The 18,737-nt window shown below is 37.7% G+C and overlaps 1 protein-coding gene and 1 pseudogene across 1 annotated transcript; one reads left to right on the plus strand and one right to left on the minus strand.

The window, feature by feature from the left end:
- Positions 1 to 14,294: 14,294 nt before the first annotated feature.
- LOC116476569 (olfactory receptor 10A5) lies at positions 14,295 to 15,257 on the minus strand. Its single transcript, XM_032166718.2, has one exon. It carries the CDS (start codon positions 15,246 to 15,248, stop codon positions 14,295 to 14,297), a length of 954 nt encoding a protein of 317 aa, XP_032022609.2. The 5' UTR covers positions 15,249 to 15,257.
- An 844-nt stretch (positions 15,258 to 16,101) lies between these two features.
- LOC116476568 (phosphorylated adapter RNA export protein-like) lies at positions 16,102 to 17,774 on the plus strand (annotated as a pseudogene).
- Positions 17,775 to 18,737: the final 963 nt, after the last annotated feature.

Below are 18,737 nucleotides of genomic sequence, written 5' to 3' on the forward strand. Positions count from 1 at the left end.
AAGGTTAGCATGTATTGAGGACCATTTACATATGCATGTTTTTGTTCTTTTATATCTCTGGTTTATATATGAGGAAACTGATCCCAGATAATTTAAGAAACACCAATTACATGGCAGATCTTGAATCCAAACCACATCTATTGGATTACAAAACCCTTCAGATTTTTACTAAATCATGCTTTGTTGGACTGTCATGCCTTATCTGATGACTAACTCCTTAATTTGTAGGAGAATTAGAATTGGGATTTCTGCAAAATCACAGTGAAGACAGACAAAAATAAGCACGAGAACCAACATTATTAGCATTAAGACGTTTAGGAGATTTCCTAGACACAACTGAATCCCAATTTTGTATTACTGGTTTCTAATTTGCAGTTGGTTATCTAGAGGCTCTTCTTATTGTATTTGCAATCTAGAATATTGAAGTCTAGTGGAGAAATGGTGATATTAAGCTGGAAAATGAAATTGAGAGGCTGGGATAAATAAAAAAAGAAATGAATGTGGTTAGCAAACTGTGGTAAAAAAAATTAATAATAAAAATTAAAAACATTATTAGGAGCAGTAAAAACCAGAACTGACACAAAGTAAAAGATAAACAAAGATATGGTCAGTGTTTTGGATATATTACATTAATAGACTTATATTACATGCTGAGAATTTTGGACTTCATTTTATAGATGAGGAGATTCACCTGAGTATTTGAAGCTGCAGAGTTACATTGTCATAATGCTATGTAGAAGGATCACTCTGACATTGTTGATAGAATGGGATAGAGAAGGGATCAAAAGCTGTGGGCCTCGGATCAAGAAGACTAGATGGTATATCTATAATTACCCTCCGTCTTTACTCACAATCCATTTTCAAGCAGCAGACAACTTATTTAAAAGAGGCTAAATCTTAGTCAGGTCTTGGTGAATAATTTGAACTTCAAGGTTATGTTTAAAACTCCAGAGCATCTATGAAGGAAAAAACACCATTCCTATAAAAGAATTATAATCAAACTGATCTAAGATTTCTCAGCAATGCTAAACATTAAATGAAGCAATGTCTACAGTTTTTAGCTCGGTTTCAGAAAAATAAATGTAAGTTTAAAAAATAATAAAAGAACCAATGATGAAAAGACAGATCATCTCAACTAGAAACTCTTTCACTGTAAGCCAGGCATGGTGGCTCATGCCTGTAATCCCAGCACTTTGGGAGACTGAGGCAGGTGGATCACTTGAGCCTAGGAGTTGGGGACCAGCCTCAGCAAGATGGCGAAACCCCATCTCTACAAAAAATGGAAAAACTATCCAGGTGTGGTGGCATATGCCTGTTGTCCTAGCTACTCAGGAGGCTGAGGTGGGAGGATCACCAGAGCTCGGGAGGTTGAGGCTACAGTGAGCTGTGATTGTGCCACTGCACTCCGGCCTGGGTGACAGAGTGAGACTCAGTCTCAACAAAAAAGAAAAAAAAAGTAAAGAAAAAAGATAGAAACTCTTTTACTGTCATTCCAAGGCAAGCTAGCCCATAAGTAAACAGAGAAGGTTATGGGAGATATGAAGACAAAACACTTTAGGTTAATGAGATGAAATCCAAGATATCAAATCAATTGTTTCCCTTTTCAAAAACAAGAATCTGAAAGAAAGTTGAAAGACATTAAATTGTCTTTATTACTTACTCTCAACAAAGCCCTATAAAATATTGAATATTGAGGCCAGGCATGGTGGCTCATGCCGGTAATCCCGGCACTTTGGGAGGCCAAGGCGGGAGGATCACTTGAGGCCAGGAGTTTGAGAACAGGCTGGCCAACATGCTGAAACCCCCTCTCTACTAAAAATACAAAAATTAGCTGGACGTGGTGGCGCACGAACTCGGGAGGCAGAGGTTGCAGTGAGCCAAGACTGCACCACTGCATTCTAGCCTGGGCGACAGAAGGAGACTCTGTCTCAGTAATAATAATAATAATAATAATAATAATAATAATAGAATATTGAATAAGTACTCATGAAAATGACAGTGTTGGGCCAGAAAAGACCACCTGGGGGGACAAAACAAAGCCATGATTATTGAAGTTAAATCTTGTGGAGCAAAATGCCAGAAACTTAAGAAAACTGAGTCAATTAGAATACAAATTTGAAAAATTACACCCAAGTTACTGGGAAAAATTATGAAAACATAACAATTGTAAGAAGAATAATGAAGTAAAATACAAGAAATAAAATCACTATAACAGGTATTCCAGAATGACAGAAAGAATGAAGAGGGGTAGAAATAATATCCAAAGAAGTACCAGAGGAAGAATAAATATCTCTGATCTAATGGAAGAGATGACTTTTTGAACCCAAAGAATCCCTAAGTACGAAAGAAAATTTTAATATATTCACACAAACATGTTTTTATTTTAATGAAAGATTTTTTTAAAAATTCTGAAAATAGAGAAAAGTTCTGATAAGTAACCAAACTGGAAAATGATTAAAACAAAATAAAACAAAACAAAAATACCCCCTATAAACCACAACCAAACAAAAAAATAAAAACTGTTCACAATTAGGGAAATGCATATAATGCATATATGCTTATAAAGACCCCAGTGATGTATCACTACAAACATATAAGAATGGGTTAAAAAAAAAAAAATAGTGACAACACCAAATGCTGGTGAGGATTTGATGAATTGGATCATTCATACACTGCTGATGAAAATGTAAATAGTATCAGAGATGTTCAATCTTTTGGCTTCCCTGGGCCACATTGGAAGAAGAAGAATTGACTGATAAGCTAAAATTAAAAAAAAAAAACCTAAAAAAAAATCTCATAAAGGTTTAAGAAAGTTTACAAATTTCTATTGGGCCATGCAAAGCCGTCGTGGTCTGCATGTGGCCTGCAGAGTTGGACAAGCTTGGTATAGCCACTGTAGAAAGCAGTTGGACAGTTCTCTGAAAAAACTAAGCATGCAACTGTGGTACAATCAGTAATTGTACCTTTGGGTATTTATCCCTGAGAAATGAAGACTATGTTCATATAAAAACATGAATATTCCTCAGTGCTGTATTCATAATAGCCTCAAATTGTTAAAAACCCAGATGATGAAACAAATTATAATGCATTTATACGTTAGTAAACTCAGCAATAGAGAGGATGAACTGTTGATACATGCAATAACATGAATGAATTTACAGATAATTCTGAGTGAAAAAAACAGACACATTTTTTATTATTCCACTTACATAACATTTCTGTAATGACAAAAATTATAGGAATGGAAAAGAGATTAGTGATTGCCAGTGACTAACGAGAGGGTGGGGACAATAGGGAAGCAGGTCTGGATATAAAAGACCAAGGTGGGAGATTTTCCTAGCAATGGAATCCTCTGCTATGGAGGGTCATTTGGATGTTTGCAAATACTTTCATCATTACATGATTCTGTTGACAGAAATGATTATGTCTCCTGTAAAACTCCATATTTACTCACATAAAAAACTGATAAAAAGAATTGCTAATGAATTTTTTTAAATCTGCTAAATATAGAGTTGCAATAAGCTTTGAACACATTTTTTAAAATAATAAAAGACAATATCTTCTTAATTTATTTAAAAATTTCTCAGGAAAAATAGAAATTTCCCAGTCATATTTCAATGAAATCTTTGCATATTTGTGGGTCAGAATTATTGAATCAGTGTGAATATTTAGTAAGCATAGCCAATTATTTGTTTGTTCAGTGCTGACTATTATAATTATAAACTGAAAATGATAATCAACAGAATGAATGGCTCAATTATGAAGCGTGTATTTAAGGAAATACCGTGTAATCTTTAAAGTCATTTTTGAAGAACATTTAATGCTGTCATATAATAATCACCATATAATATTAAATGAAAAACAACACAACCTGCACACATGTGATACATTTACAATTTTAAAAATATATGCTATATAAAAAGACTGAAAGGCTATATGCAAAATGTAAAAGTGACCTATTTCAAGTGGTAAAAGGAGGGGATTTATTTTCTTATTTTTATTTTTCTGGATTTCCAAATTTTCTACAGTGAGGTATATTTGCTCTGCATTAGCAATAAAAACATTGAAAATGAAAATGATGATCATAATAATGATGAAGCTGGCAATATTCCCTGAGTATGTAATAGATTTATGCTTTGTGCTTTATAGTAATTCTCTTAATTTTTTTCTCACAACTCTAGGATTTAAGTGCCATTATCCTCTCCATGTTAGAGATGAATAAACAAATTTCAAACTGATATGTAATTTTATGTAACCAAGATATTATAATAAAACATAATATTCAATGTATGTCATTCATTGTAAAATGAACATATATGTTCATTTACATATAAACATATATTAATGAAATTAATTAATTAAATTAAATTAATTAAATATATATAAATATATATTAATGAAATTAATTAATTAAATTAAATTAATTAAATATATATTTATATATAAGAAATGTTGTAATTATATGGAAAATAAATGGCAGAGCCTGAACTTAAAACAGAGAAAAATTTATAATTAAAAAATTGGGGTTTTCAACAAGCAATATGAAATGAACTTAAGCTACACCCGAAATGTCATCTTTGGTCTCCCACATCCATCTCTCCTTCTTCTGCTTCACTGTTGAGCTTCTTACTATTTACCAAACAGAGTTCTTTTCGCCTGCCCCTGCCTTTGCATGTGACATTATTTCTGCCTGCACGTCCCCTCCTCTATCTGGCTGACTCCTTCAAATCCTCAAAACTCAGCTCTGTCTGTCATGTGATACTTCCAGATAGGATTAGTCATCTTCTCTATTTTCCTCTATCCTTTAAAAATATTTTTAATTATTTACTATATATACTATTTTTAATTATTTACTATATATACTACCAATATATATCTCACTCTTTAAACTTCTCCATAGTTTAAACTATCTTAGTTATCTTTATAAGAAGAAGCCCAGTGTTTTTACCAAGTAAGCTATTTATACGTGTTTTTGGACAGCTGATTGTATAAAGGATTACACGAGTTCTACAAAGTTCATTCTTCTTGGAGTTTTTATTCACCATTAGGATTTTTTTTTTCTCAATGACTGTTCTTTTTTTTTGTTAGAACTGCACTTTAACTAGAAGCCTCATGACAGATGTGTTGTATGTGGTGCTGGTGGAGAAGATTGCGGAGAAGGAGGGGCAGAAACACTTGCTGGGATTCCCATAGAACTTCTGAAAACTACTGGGGAAGAAAAGCTAGTACCCTGTCTCCAGTGTGGGAGAGGCATTGCAGAAGTTGGCAGCTCATGGCCAGCCCACAGCATTCTTGCCAGTTCCTCTAGAACAGGGGTGTCCAATCTTTTGTCTTCCCATTGGAAGTAGAAAAATTTCTTGTTCACACATAAAATGCACTAACACTAATGATAGCTTATGAGCAAAAAAGAAAGGAAAAAAATAATGTTTTAACAAAGTTTATGAATTTATGTTGGGCCACATTCAAAGCCATCTTGGGCCGCATGTGGCCCATGGGCCACAGGTTGGACAAACTTGCTCTAGAACTTCCCTAGGAACATCCCTTTGCTAATCACCTGACTGTCCCAGGACCTGGAACCCACTCTTCTAGGTCTTCTCTGACTGTAGAATTGTTGTAAAGTAGTAGTTTGCGCTGATGTTCTCCGTCTCATAAATGTTCCACTGAGGCAAGTCTTTTTAGTGTTACTTAGATGAAAATCAAGACCTGAAGGGGGGTATATGTCCTGTGAAGTTTGTGGGACCTGGAAGCTTCCTGACTCAGAAAACTTTAGAGGACAGAATTGGAAAAAGCCTGGGTAATATCAGTCTTTTTTGTGAGCCCAGATCTCACTTATCTTATGACATAGAATAAACTGATGCCCAAGGAGAGAGGAACTGATGAGATCTCCCAACGTGGACAGAAGAATAGAATTAGATATCCAAACTCTGATCATATTTTGTGCAGCTGAGTAACTGAACTTGGAAAGTGGCCTCTGGTAGATTCAGTCCTTGGTGGAAAAAAAAAAAAAAAAAGCCTTACCTGTGTCCAACAGGAACATCTGCCTTGTTCAGCTCTGGCTGGCATCCATGCTTCATGCATGTCCTTCATGCATGTAATATAACAGCTCTATTTCTGTTTCAGCAAAGCCAAAAGAAGAACCAGGGAAGTCTTATTCCCTGTCCTGGCTGAGCTATTAATGGCTGGAGCTGTAGCCAGCTAACTGCTGCCTTGTGTGTCACAGGCAAGTAAGCTCACTATGAAGTTTGGCCATGCTCCCAGTCCTGGTTTTGGGAGAGTTGTTCCTACCTGTGCCTCTTTTGTCCTTGGGGCTAGTCGAAGGGATGACACCTGTATTTTTCCCCAGGTGTTTATAGGCTTTTTCCTTCCTTTCCTCAGGGGACCTGGTCTTGTTTGAATCTACCATCCTTTGAGAATACAATGAATTTCAGATGCCAACAGGATAAAATTCAAGAAAGAAAAACCAAACTCCAGGCTAGGGGAAGCAGCGTTGTGTAGAGAAGCACTATAAGAATTTGAAGTCAGAGCAACCTAAATTTAATCTCAGCACTGGAACTCTGGCGCGTAATGCTTAGCAATTTTGTTAAAATCGCTGAGCTTTGATTTCCACATTTCTTAAAGATAACAAATGTTCTTATTTTACAGAGTTAGTGTTATGATGAAATTAAATGGCTTTTTTTAGTTAAACCTATCGCACACTGAATAATTGTTCATTAAGTATCTACTAAATGTCAAATACTCTCCTAAGCATTAGGTTATGGAAGTAAAACAAAAATAGATTTGGTTCCTGTATTCATAAAGCTTACATTTTAATGGGGAAATGTGAACTACAATTAGGTAAATTATAAGATAACAACTAAGAACATATGACTAATATAGCTGTTACTGAATCCAGAAGGAAGAAATAGGAAACTGTACAGAAAGTTGGATGCAGACATGTAGACTTTTGCATAAGAATTTTTGCTGTTGTTATTTGGTCCTATGCTGGTCATTGTTAAGGAAAATGTAGGAGACATCATCCCCAGTCTCTTGGGTGTTCAGGTGAATTGAGGCTACCTAATTTTGAAATAGCTAGTGAACAGTACAAGATAGAGATAAAATGATATTAAATTGATCCATGCTTTTAAAAGCCAGTCATTTTGGAGAAAGGAAAAATTCTCTTTTTTTTTTTTTTTTTTTTTGAGACAGTCTCACTTTGTCACCAGGCTGGAGTGCAGTGGCATGATCTCCACTTACTGCAACCTCCAACTCCCTGGTTCAAGTGATTCCCCTGCCTCAGCCTCTCAAGTAGCTGGGATTACAGGCACACACCACCACATCCAGCTTATTTTTGTATTTTTAGTAGAGACGGGATTTCACCATGTTAGCCAGGATGGTCTCAATCTCCTGACCTTGTGATCCACCTGCCTCAGCTTCCTAAAGTGCTGAGATTACAAGTGTGAGCCACCACGCCCGGCCGAAATTATTTTTTAAATGTAGCACCATTGTTTAAAAAACTTTTAAATTCAGGGGTATATGTCATGGGAGGTTTCCGTACAGATTATTTTGTCACCCAAGTACTAAGCCTAATATTCATTAGTTATTTTTTCCTGATTCTCTCCCTCCTTCCACCTTCCACCCTCAAGTAGGCCCCAGTGTGTCTGTTGTTCCTCTCTTTGTATCCATATGTTCTCATCGTTTGGGTCCCACTTGTAAATGAGAGTATACGGTATATGGTTTTCTGTTCCTTCATTAGTTTTCTAAGGATAATGGTCTCCAGCTCCATCTATTTTCTTGCAAAGGACATGATCTTGTTCTTTTTTATGACTGCATAATATTCCATGGTATATATGTAACACATTTTCTTTACCCAATCTGCCACTGATGGGCATTTAAGTTGATTCAGTGTCTTTACTATTGTGAATAGTGTTGCAATGAATATACTCATGCATGTGTCTTTATGGTAGAGTGATTTGTACTCCTTTGGGTATATAACCAGTAATGGGATTGCTAGGTCAAATGGTAGTTCTGTTTTTAGCTCTTTGAGGAATTGCCACTCTGCTTTCCACAATAGTTGAACTAATTTATGCTCCTATTAACAGCGTATAAGCATGCCCTTTTCTCCATAACCTTGCCAGCATCTGTTAATTTTTGACTTTTTAATAATAGCCATTCTGACTGGTGTAAGATTATATCTCATTGTGGTTTTGATTTGCATTTCTCTAATGATATTGAGCTTTTTCTCATGTGCTTTTGGGCCGCATATATGTCTTCTTCTGAAAAGTGTCTGTTCATATTCTTTGCCCACTTTTTAATGGAGTTCTTTGGTTTTTACTCATAAATTTGTTTATATTCCTTATAGATGCTGGATATTAGACCTTTATCAGATGCATAATTTCCAAATGTTTTCTTCCATTCTATAGGATGTCTGTTTACTCTGTTGATACTTTTGCCAATGCAGCACATTTTACTTGCAAAATAATGTAAAAAAATCTTGATTTCATTAATAGGAGACTGATTCAAAACTTGCGGATTTTCCATAGACTACAATGGAATACAATGTAACTGGGGATATGCATTAATATTTATGTAAAAACTTAAGATGGACACCTAACACCCAAATATTTCTTTCTAATACAGTCTTCCATTAGCAGGAACTCCTGTTCCCTGGAGAAATGGCTGATTCTAGGACTGAGTTAGGAAATATGCAAGATGATCCTGGAGACTCTTGTAATGCAGAAATTAAGAAAGTGATGAAAAAAAAAAAAACCGACATTATTGCGTATGTCAAAGGAACACAGAAACCAAATGAAGAGCTCCCAGTAGCCAAAGCTGGAATATTTGAGCAACAAATAAGGTAGTATTGGTTTATAAACCAACATATAAAATAAATGTTTATGAGTATATATGATGTAAATAAATGATTGAATAAAGAAATAAATGAGGAAGACTCAACAAGTCTGTCTGAAAGAATTCAACATAATTTATGTAGTTACTTTGCCCATAAGGAGGTGGAACATTACTCCCTACCTTTTGAGTGTGGGCTTATCATGGTGATCTCTTTACAAAGAGTACAGTATGAAAAGGGGAGAAAAGGGTAACTGATATGGTTTGGCTGTGTCCCACCCAAATCTCATCTTGAATTCCCACATGTTGTGGGAGGAACCCAGTAGGAAGTAATTGAATCATGGGGGCAAGTTCTTTCCTATGCTGTTCTTGTGAAAGTGAATTACTCTCATGAGATCTGATGGTTTTAAAAAGAGGAATCCCCCTGCACAAGCTCTCTCTCTTTGCCTGCTGCTATCCATGTAAGATGTGACTTGCTCTTCCTTGCCTTCTGCCTGATTATGAGGCTTCTCCAGCCATGTGGAATTGTAAGTCCAATTAAACCTCTTTCTTTTGTATATTGCCCAGTCTCAGGAATGTCTTTATCAGCAGTGTGAATATGAACTAATACAGTAAATTTGCACCATTATAGCTCAGCGTTGCTGAAAAATACCTGAAAATGTGGAAGTGACTTCGAACTGGGTAACAGGCAGAGGCTGAAACAGTTTGGAGGGCTCAGAAGAAGACAGGAAAATGTGGGAAACTTTGGAACTTCCTAGAGACTTGTTGAATGACTTTGACAAAAATGCTGATAGTGATATGAACAATAAAGTCCAGGCTGAGGTGGTCTCAGATGGAGATGAGGAACTTGTTGGGAACTGGAGCAAAAGTGACTCTTGTTATGTTTTAGCAAAGAGACTGGTGGCATTTTGCCCCTGGCCTAGAGATTTGTGGAACTTTGAACTTAAGAGAGATGATTTAGGTTATCTGACGGAAGAAATTTTGGGAAGGCATGATTGGTTTTGAAATGTAAGGACATAAGATTTGGGAGGGGCTGGGATGAAATGATATGATTAGACTTCGTGTCCCCACCCAAATCTCATCTTGAATTGTAATCCCTAGGTGTTGAGGGAGAGACCTGGTGGGAGGTGACTGGATCATGGGGGCAGTTTCCCCAATGCTATTCTTGTGATAGTGAGGGAGTTCTCATGAGATGTAATGGTTTTATAAATGGCAGTTTCCCCTGGGCTTTTCTCTCTCTGCTTCTCTCTTTCTTCCCTGCCACAATGTAAGATAGGCCTGCTTCCTCTTCCACCATGATTGCAAGTTTCCTGAGGCCTCTCCAGCCATGTGGAACTGTGAGTCAATTAAACCTTTTTCCTCTGTAAATTACCCAGTCTCAGGAAGTTCCTTATAGCAGTGTGAAAAGGGACTAGTGCACTACTGCATGCAGTTTAAACTCCAAAATCTTTAACATGCTCAAAAGGAATTCCTCCATGACCTGACCTCTGTCTACCTATCAAGCCATTTTTCACCTTTCTTTCCCATATTTACAACATTTCAGCAAATATCAGTGTTCTTGCACTTTCAGAATGCACCAAGTTCTTCCTCACCTGGGACTTATGTGATCTTTTTCAGTCTAGAATGCCATTTTCCTACCTCTTAACCTAGTTGCAAAAATAAGCTTACATATCATCATCTAAGGAACCCCTAAAATATTATTTTCTTATGATTTGTGTTGTTATTCCTTTTTTCCCTCTAGGGCAATTTTCACAACTTTTAATAGGTATAGGGCCACTTATTTAAATACTACCCAGTACATCTAGAACTTGCTCAAAGCCAAATGTCAGAATAAATACTTTACCATTTTAAGTTATTTATAAAATTTAGAGCAACCCAACTGGATGAATTGCAATTGTGTTGACATGTTTTGAAGTTTCCTGTGAAGTTGATAATTTTCTATTCTCTCTTCATGGTAATAAGTACAGTATTGTTAACTTTCTGAAAACTTTGAAATCATTAAATTTTAAGTCTCTTAGTGTTATCTAGAATTCCTATGCATATTCTTATGAATATTGTAACTATATGTAAGAGTATATTGATGTTTCCAGTTAGTAGGAGAAATAACATATTTTTCAATAAATTATGTTAGGACAATAAGGCTAGTTATTGGAGAAAAAAAAAAAACATACCTCCTACCAGATAAATTCCACATTCCAAAAAGATTTAAATACTAAACAATGAAAGTAAAGAAGCATTAATAGAAGTAACAAAAGAATATTTTTGCAGACCCAAATATGACACCTAAGCCTGAGGAATAAAATATTACCAAAAGCAAAGTTAAGAGAGAAATGACAACATGTTAGGCTATTCTTGGGTTTCTATAAAGAAATAGATGAGACTGTGTAATTTACAAAGAAAAGGAGTTTAATTGGCTGATGTTTCTGCAGGCTGTACAAGCATGGTGCTGGCATCTGCTCAGCTTCTGGAAAAGCCTCAGGGAGCTTTTACTCATGGTCAAAGGTGAAGCAGGAGCAGGCACATTGCATGGCTGGAGCAGACGCAAGAGATGGGTGGAGCGGTATCATGCACTTTTAAACAACCAGATCTCATGAGACTTACTCACTATCATGAGGATAGCACAAAGCCCTAAGGAATCCACCCCTGTGACCCAAATACCTCCTACTAGGCCCTACCTCCAACATTGGGGATTATAATTCAACATGAGATTTAGAGGGATTTCAACATGAGATTGTGAGAAAAACATGAGATTTGAGGGGTCAGAGGAGGAATAATATAGATGTCCAACTATATTATTCCTCCCCTGACCCCTCAAATCTCATGTTTTTCTCACATCACAAAATACAATCATACATTCTCAATAGTCCCCTAAAAGTCTCAATTCATTTTAGCCTCACTCACATGTCCAAAGTCTCAAGTACAGAGTCTCATTTGGAAGTGATTTCCTTCCAGCCATGAACCTGTAAAATCAAAACAGGTTATTTATTTTCAAGATACAATGGTGGTACAGGCAATTGTTAAATATTTCCACTCCAAAGGGGTGAAATGGGCCAAAAGGAAGAGGCTACAGGCCCCATGCAAGTCTGAAACCCAGGAGGGCAGTCATTAAATCTTAAAGCTCCAAAATAATCTCTTTTGATGCCATGTCCCACATCCAGGGTGCATTGGTGTGAGGGGTAGTCTCCCAAGGCTTTGGGCAGTTCTGTTTCTGTGCTTTTCCAGGTGTGGGATGCAGGATGCTGGTGGATCTATCCTTCTGGGGTCTGGTAGATGGTGGCTCCCTTCCCATAGCTCCATTAGGGAATTCCCCAGTGAGGACTCTGTGTGGGTCCTCCAACCCCACATTTTCCTTCAACACTTCCCTAGTAGAGGTTCTCTGTGAGGGTTCTACCCATGCAGCAGGATGCTGTCTGGGTACCCAGGTTTTCTCGTACATCTTCTGAAATCTAGGTGGAGGTTGCCAAGCCTCTTTCACTGTTGTACTGTGTTCCTGCCAGCTTAACACCAAATGGAAGCCACGAACACTTTTGGCCTGTGCCCTCTGGAGTGGTGGCCCAAGGTGTACCTTGGCCCCTTTGAGCCCCAGCTGGAACCAGAGCAGCCTGGATGTGGAGAGCAGTATCCTGAGGCTGCACAGGGCAATGAGGCCCTGGTCCTGAACCCAAAAACCATTCTTCCCTCGTAGACCTCTGGGCCTATGATGAGAGTTGTTGTCACAGAGGTATTTGAAATGCTTTCAAGACTTTTTCCCCATTGTCTTGGCTATTAGCACTTGGCTTCATTTTTAGTTATGTGAATCTCTCTAGCAAACTGTTGCTCCAAAGCCTGCTTGGATTCTTCTCCTGAAAATGGGCTTTTATTTTCTACCACATGGCCAGGCTGTAAATTTTCCAAACTTTTATGCTCTGCTTCTCCTTGAAATATAAATTCCAACTTTAAATCATTTATTTGCTCCCATATCTTACCATAGGTTGTTAGATGCAGACTGATCACATCTTGAACACTTTGCTGCTTAGATATTTCCTCCACCAGGTACCCTAAATTATCACTCTTCAGTTCAAACTTCCACAGATCCCTAGGGCATGAACAGAATGCAGCCAAGATCTTTGCCAAGGCATAACACGTGTGACTTTTGCTCCAGTTCCCAATAAGCTTCTCATTTCCATCTGAGACCTCAGCAGCCTGGCCTTCACCATCCATATCACTATTGGCATTTTGATCACCACCATTTAAGTGGTCTCTAAGAAGTTCCAAACTTTCCCTCATCTTTCTGTCTTTTTTGAGCCCCCTCAAACTCCCCAATCTCTGCCCATTACCCAGTTCCAAAGTTGCTTCCATATTTTCAGGTATCTTTATAGCAACGCCCCACTGCCAGTACTAATTTTCTGTGTTAGGCCATTCTTGCGTTGCTATAAAGAAATCCCTGACAGTGGTCAATTTATAAAGAAAAAGGATTTCATTGACTCATGGTTCTGATGGCTGTAAAAGCATGGCACTGGCATCTGCTTGGCTTCTGGGGAGGAAGAACTTGAATCTTACTTTGCTTAATTGTAAAATGAATTTGCTTTTAGCAATTACCTCATCTAAATCCCTCATTGTTGATTAAATTATTCACTTCTGATGGCAATGATTGTGCTTTATGATATTTTGTATTTTCATATCAACAATATATAAAAACTTAAAATTTAAAGGCACTAAGCAAATATAGGAGTCAGCTAAAATACACTGTAAGCCTTGAAAAAAGCAGCATTATGATTGAAATTATGTTTGTGAAATTTTGAAATTACTTTAACAAGGATTAAGAACCTGAAACTGAATTTGCAAGAGACAATTGGAAACAGCTCATTCTACCTGGGAAAAATAGCCTAAGGAAGGAGTCTTTTAAGGCTATTGGGCTTATAAAGGAACATGTATGGGGATTAGTGATCCTGTTTTCTCTATCCATGCTAAATATCAACAAACATAAAAGCCAACATTTCCTTAGGGGTATGTAAAATGAAATGAAGAGCAAGAATTACGTACTAGAAGTATTATAGGGTTTTCTACCGAATGGTGTCAGAATTTTCCAAACCAAGATGATGGCCAAGATGACATTTGATACTTGTCATTGTCTTGCCCATTGTGTATCCCCAAAGTCATATTACAAGTGGTTTCAGATTGTCCACAATATATGTCACATTTGTGCTCATTAGCAAAGTAAATATCTCGAATTGTTTGGCCACAGAAGTCTCAAAGTGCCAATTGCACCAATAAGAAAAACAGAGTAAATCTACGATGGGCAGGTAAAGAAATTTGGCAGATGATAATGACAGGTTTACACCAACACTGGGCTCTCTTCTCTCCACAGAGCTTTCCAGTAGCCATTTCAATAGCTGGGTTTCATTCCAATAGCTATGTGAAGAGAGGCAGAGAGGTGTCCCAAACATCAAACTAATTGCCATTCAATAGAATTTAGCCTTACTTCCTAAGGTCTATGGGACACAGTTTCTGAGGGCTAGGACCTTGTGGAAGGTCCTGCTGAGGGCATTCTTCACCTCACTATTTCTCAAGCTATAGATAATAGGGTTCAACATGGGAGTCACAACAGTGTAGGACAATGATAACAACTTCTTGCTCTCAGGAGAATTATTTGATTTAGGCCGGAAATAGGTGAGGCTAGAAGATATATAGAAAAGAGAGACAACAAGGAGGTGTGAAGAGCACGTAGAGAAGGCTTTATGCTTCCCTTTAGCTGATGGGATCTTGAGGATGGCCGCAGCAATGCGAGTATAGGAACACAAGATCAGCAAGCAGGGGATCATGACCACTAGAATGGTTCCAACGATGGCGTAGATCTCAAACAGTGCTGTGTCTGCACAGACCAGCTTCAGCACAGGCGGGCTGTCACAGAAGAAGTGGTTTACCTTGTTGGTGCCACAGAATGGAAAACTGAAGAGCCATGTGGTCTGCACAGTAGCTACAGGAAAGCCTGGGAACCAGGAAGCAGCAGCCAGTTTGGCCCGTGTCCTTTGGTTCATGATGACTGGGTAGTGCAAGGGACTACAGATGGCCACATAGCGGTCATATGCCATGGTAGCCAGGAGGAAGCATTCAGCCACTCCAAAGAAGAAGAAGAAATACATCTGAGTGGCACAGCCAAGGAAGGAGATGGTTGTGTCCTGGGCAAGCAGGGTCCCCAGCATTTTGGGCACAATGACTAGGTTGAAGCCAATCTCCAGGAAAGATAAGTTTCTGAGGAAGAAGTACATGGGGCTGTGTAGCATGGGGTCAGCTAGGGTAACCAGAACGATGAGGCTGTTTCCCATCAGAGTGACCAGATAGATGGTTAGAAATGTCAGGAAGAGCAATGACTGAATTTCAGTAGGCAGGGAAGAGAAGCTCATGAGGATAAATTCACTTATTTCTGTCCAGTTTCCTATAGCCATAAGTATGGGCATAAATCCCCAGCTGTGGTCCTGGAGAGAGATTCTTGATTGGAAGTCAGATTCTCAATCTGTTTTTCAGATTTTCTCTTACTGTCAGGGATAGAGGCAAGGTCAGCACCTCAGCTGGAAGAGGAAGGGTCTTGTGTTGGCTAAGAATAAAGACACAGTAAAGTGTGATCAGAGCCTAAGCACTGAAATGAGCAATAGGTCACCTTTCTCCTCTCTTTTATGTTCCATTTTATATCTTGTTAGCCTATTTACTAAAACAAATCTGATCTTATATCATATTTTATTTTGAAGTTATTCAAAGTAGAAATAATAGAGGGGAAAGGATGAGTGAGAATAATGTTTATAGGGCGTGATTGTTTTAATGCACTTTCCCCCTCACTCAGTGTAAGAATTGTAGACCACTTCAAATCACATAATACTTATTCTTTCTTGCCAAATCAGACTATGGGAAACAATGTTAGCAGTTTCCTCTTTGGTCCAGCATATCTATAATTGACAACTGATTCTTAGTACCTGCATAATCCACTGACCCTCAAAATTAAGATCTGAGAGGAGTATTGTACTACAATTCTGTGGAAAGTGAGTGTGTCCAAGGAGATTCTGACTACTTCTCTTTCAAGAACAGGAAAATTGGAAAAAACAAAACACACTCCCACAAAAAAAAAAAAACTATAAAAAATATAAGAAACATTAGAGTGAAGTTTCAAAGGAAAACATTCAAGGATAAAAAGTTATGAAATGAGATAGAATCTTAAATGATATAAAAGGAGAGTCTGTATTTATTCAATTTCTATGGCAGCACTGATGATACAATGATTATTCACTGAAGCTTAGAATTTAATAGATAAAATATTTAAATAATCAATTATAACACATCACAATGAAAGTCAAAATACAAAAATATATAGTACCTTAAAGGGGCACAGGGACACATAACGTAATCTTTAAAGGCTTTCTAGGCAACAGAGATGAAAATAATGTTGGCTAAAATATAGGCATAGGCACCATGGGAAGATGGTGTTGGAGGCTGGCAACATGGAAGATGGGCAGCTTTCCAACCTGATTCAGATTCCGACGTAATGGTCACACCCAGCAACAGGCTGCAGCAAGTGTGGAAAGTGCTAGGCGGGGACAGTGCTTATGAGGGCCTTCCAGAGCAGGGCAACTGCATGTGCACCAGTATCACATTACCGAGTTGTTGAAAGTGTGGATTCAAGTGAAGAGAGTTTTTCTGATTCAGATGATGATAGCTGTCTTTGGAAGCGGAAGTATCTAAACTCTCCTCCCAAACCAGAATGGACATATCTAAACTCTCCTCCCAAACCAGAGTCTTTTCAGTTTGGCCAGAGCAGTCAGAAACCACCTGTTTCTGGAGGAAAGAAGGTTAACAACATATGGGGTGCTGTACTGCAGGAACAGAATTAAGATGCAGTGGCCACTGAACTTGGTATCTTGGGAATGGAGGGCACTACTGACAGAAGCAGACAATCCGAGGCCTATGATTATTTGCTTGCTAAGAAACTTAAGCGGGAATCTCTAGAGCATACAAAAGGACGAGACAAAGAACTAGCTGAATATATGCATGGTGGCAAAAACAAACAAAAAAACGGGATCAAAGGAAGAGGAAAAAGGGCAAAGTCATCTCAAAAGGAAACGACCTGTCAAAGACAGGCTAGGGAACAGATCAGAACCAAAAATGAACTATAAAGTTCGATACGAGATCACAGAGGAAGATTCTCAAGAGAAAGTGGCTGATGAAATGTTATTCAGGTTACAGGAACCAAAGAAAGATCTGATGGCTCAAGCAGTGAGGATTATTGGGAACAAAAGGCAATTGAACTTCTGCTGGAAACTGCTGAAGTGGAACAAAACGGCAGCCTCTTTATAATAAATAGTATTTGAAGAAGAACACTGGGTGGAGATTTTCTGAATCTCTTGAAAAACACTCCTAGTATCAGCAAGGAAGAAACTAAGGATATTTTCTACATTGAAAATCAAAAGGAATATGAAAATTAAAAAGCTGCTAGGAAGAGGAGAACACAATGAAAAAATTAAATAAGCTATTAAAAGTCTAAATTTTCAAGATGATGATATATCATGAGAAACTTTTACAAGTGACAAAAATGAGGCCCTGGCCTCTCTTGATGAGTCAGATGAGGGACATGGAGAAGCCAAGCTGGATGTAGAGGAAGCCATTGAAGTTGATCATTCTCATAATTTGGATTTTTTAAGCACATTTTTGATAGTTCAAGGAATAAGCCTCTCTAAAATAACATTGTAATAAACAATTTTTACTAAAATTGCAATGTTTTATACCAATTAATATGAGAATCTGGAGGAAAGAGAATTGTTTTCTTGTTTTAAATAAAAACTAATATATGTGGCAAAAGGAATGCAATTGATAGAAACATTTAAATATATATCATGTCTTACAAAATACTTACAAGTATATAGCACAGGATTCAATTTCTCAATCTGTTGCATGTGCTAATTATTGTATTTCTAGTTAATAATCAGTTTTGTCCAGGTCATTATAACATATTATTCAAAAGTTTATTTGCCTTTTCTGATTTATCTTTGCAGTAAATTATGCTTTGGCTTTAAAACTTCCCATTAAAAGATCATAATGAGACATATAAATTATTAAACTGTCACAAATGCATTCAAATTTGTTCTGTGTTGTAAGAACTCAGTTCTAAGAACTTTATCAATTTTAATGATAAAGACTAAAATTAAAAGAGGTTTATACTGATGGCTCTTCCCACTTATTTGTTTGTCCAGAAGTAAACAAATGTCAGAAGTTTTTCAAATAACTATTTGTACTTTTTTTTTTTTTTTTTGAGGCAGAAACTCAGTTTGTTGCCCAGGGTGGAGTGCAGTGGCGCAATCTCGGCTCACTGCAACCTCTGCCCACCAAGTTTAAGCAATCTCATGCCTCAGCCTCCTGGGTAGCTGGGATCACGGGCGCCCCACCATGCCTGACTAATTTTTGTGTTTTTAATAGAGACAGAGTTTTGCCATGTTGGCCAGGCTGGTCTAGAACTCCTGGCCTCAAGTGATCCACCCGCCTTGGCCTCCCAAAGTGCTGGGATTACAGTCGTGAGCCGCCGCAACCAGTCTATTTGTTCTTAAATTTAATGTGTTTTTTGACTTCTTTTTTTTTTTTTTTTTTATTATTATACTTTAGGTTTTAGGGTACATGTGCACAATGTGCAGGTTTGTTACATATGTATCCATGTGCCATGTTGATTTCCTGCACCCATTAGCTCGTCATTTAGCATTAGGTATATCTCCTAATGCTGTCCCCGCCCCCCCCACCCCCCACCCCACAACAGTACCCGGAATGTGATGTTCCCCTTCCTGTGTCCATGAGTTCTCATTGTTCAATTCCCACCTATGAGTGAGAACATGCGGTGTTTGGTTTTTTGTCCTTGCGATAGTTTACTGAGAATGATGTTTTCCAGTTTCATCCATGTCCCT

Source organism: Hylobates moloch, unplaced genomic scaffold (assembly GCF_009828535.3).
Source record: "Hylobates moloch isolate HMO894 unplaced genomic scaffold, HMol_V3 SCAFFOLD_11, whole genome shotgun sequence".
NCBI lineage: Eukaryota > Metazoa > Chordata > Mammalia > Primates > Hylobatidae > Hylobates > Hylobates moloch.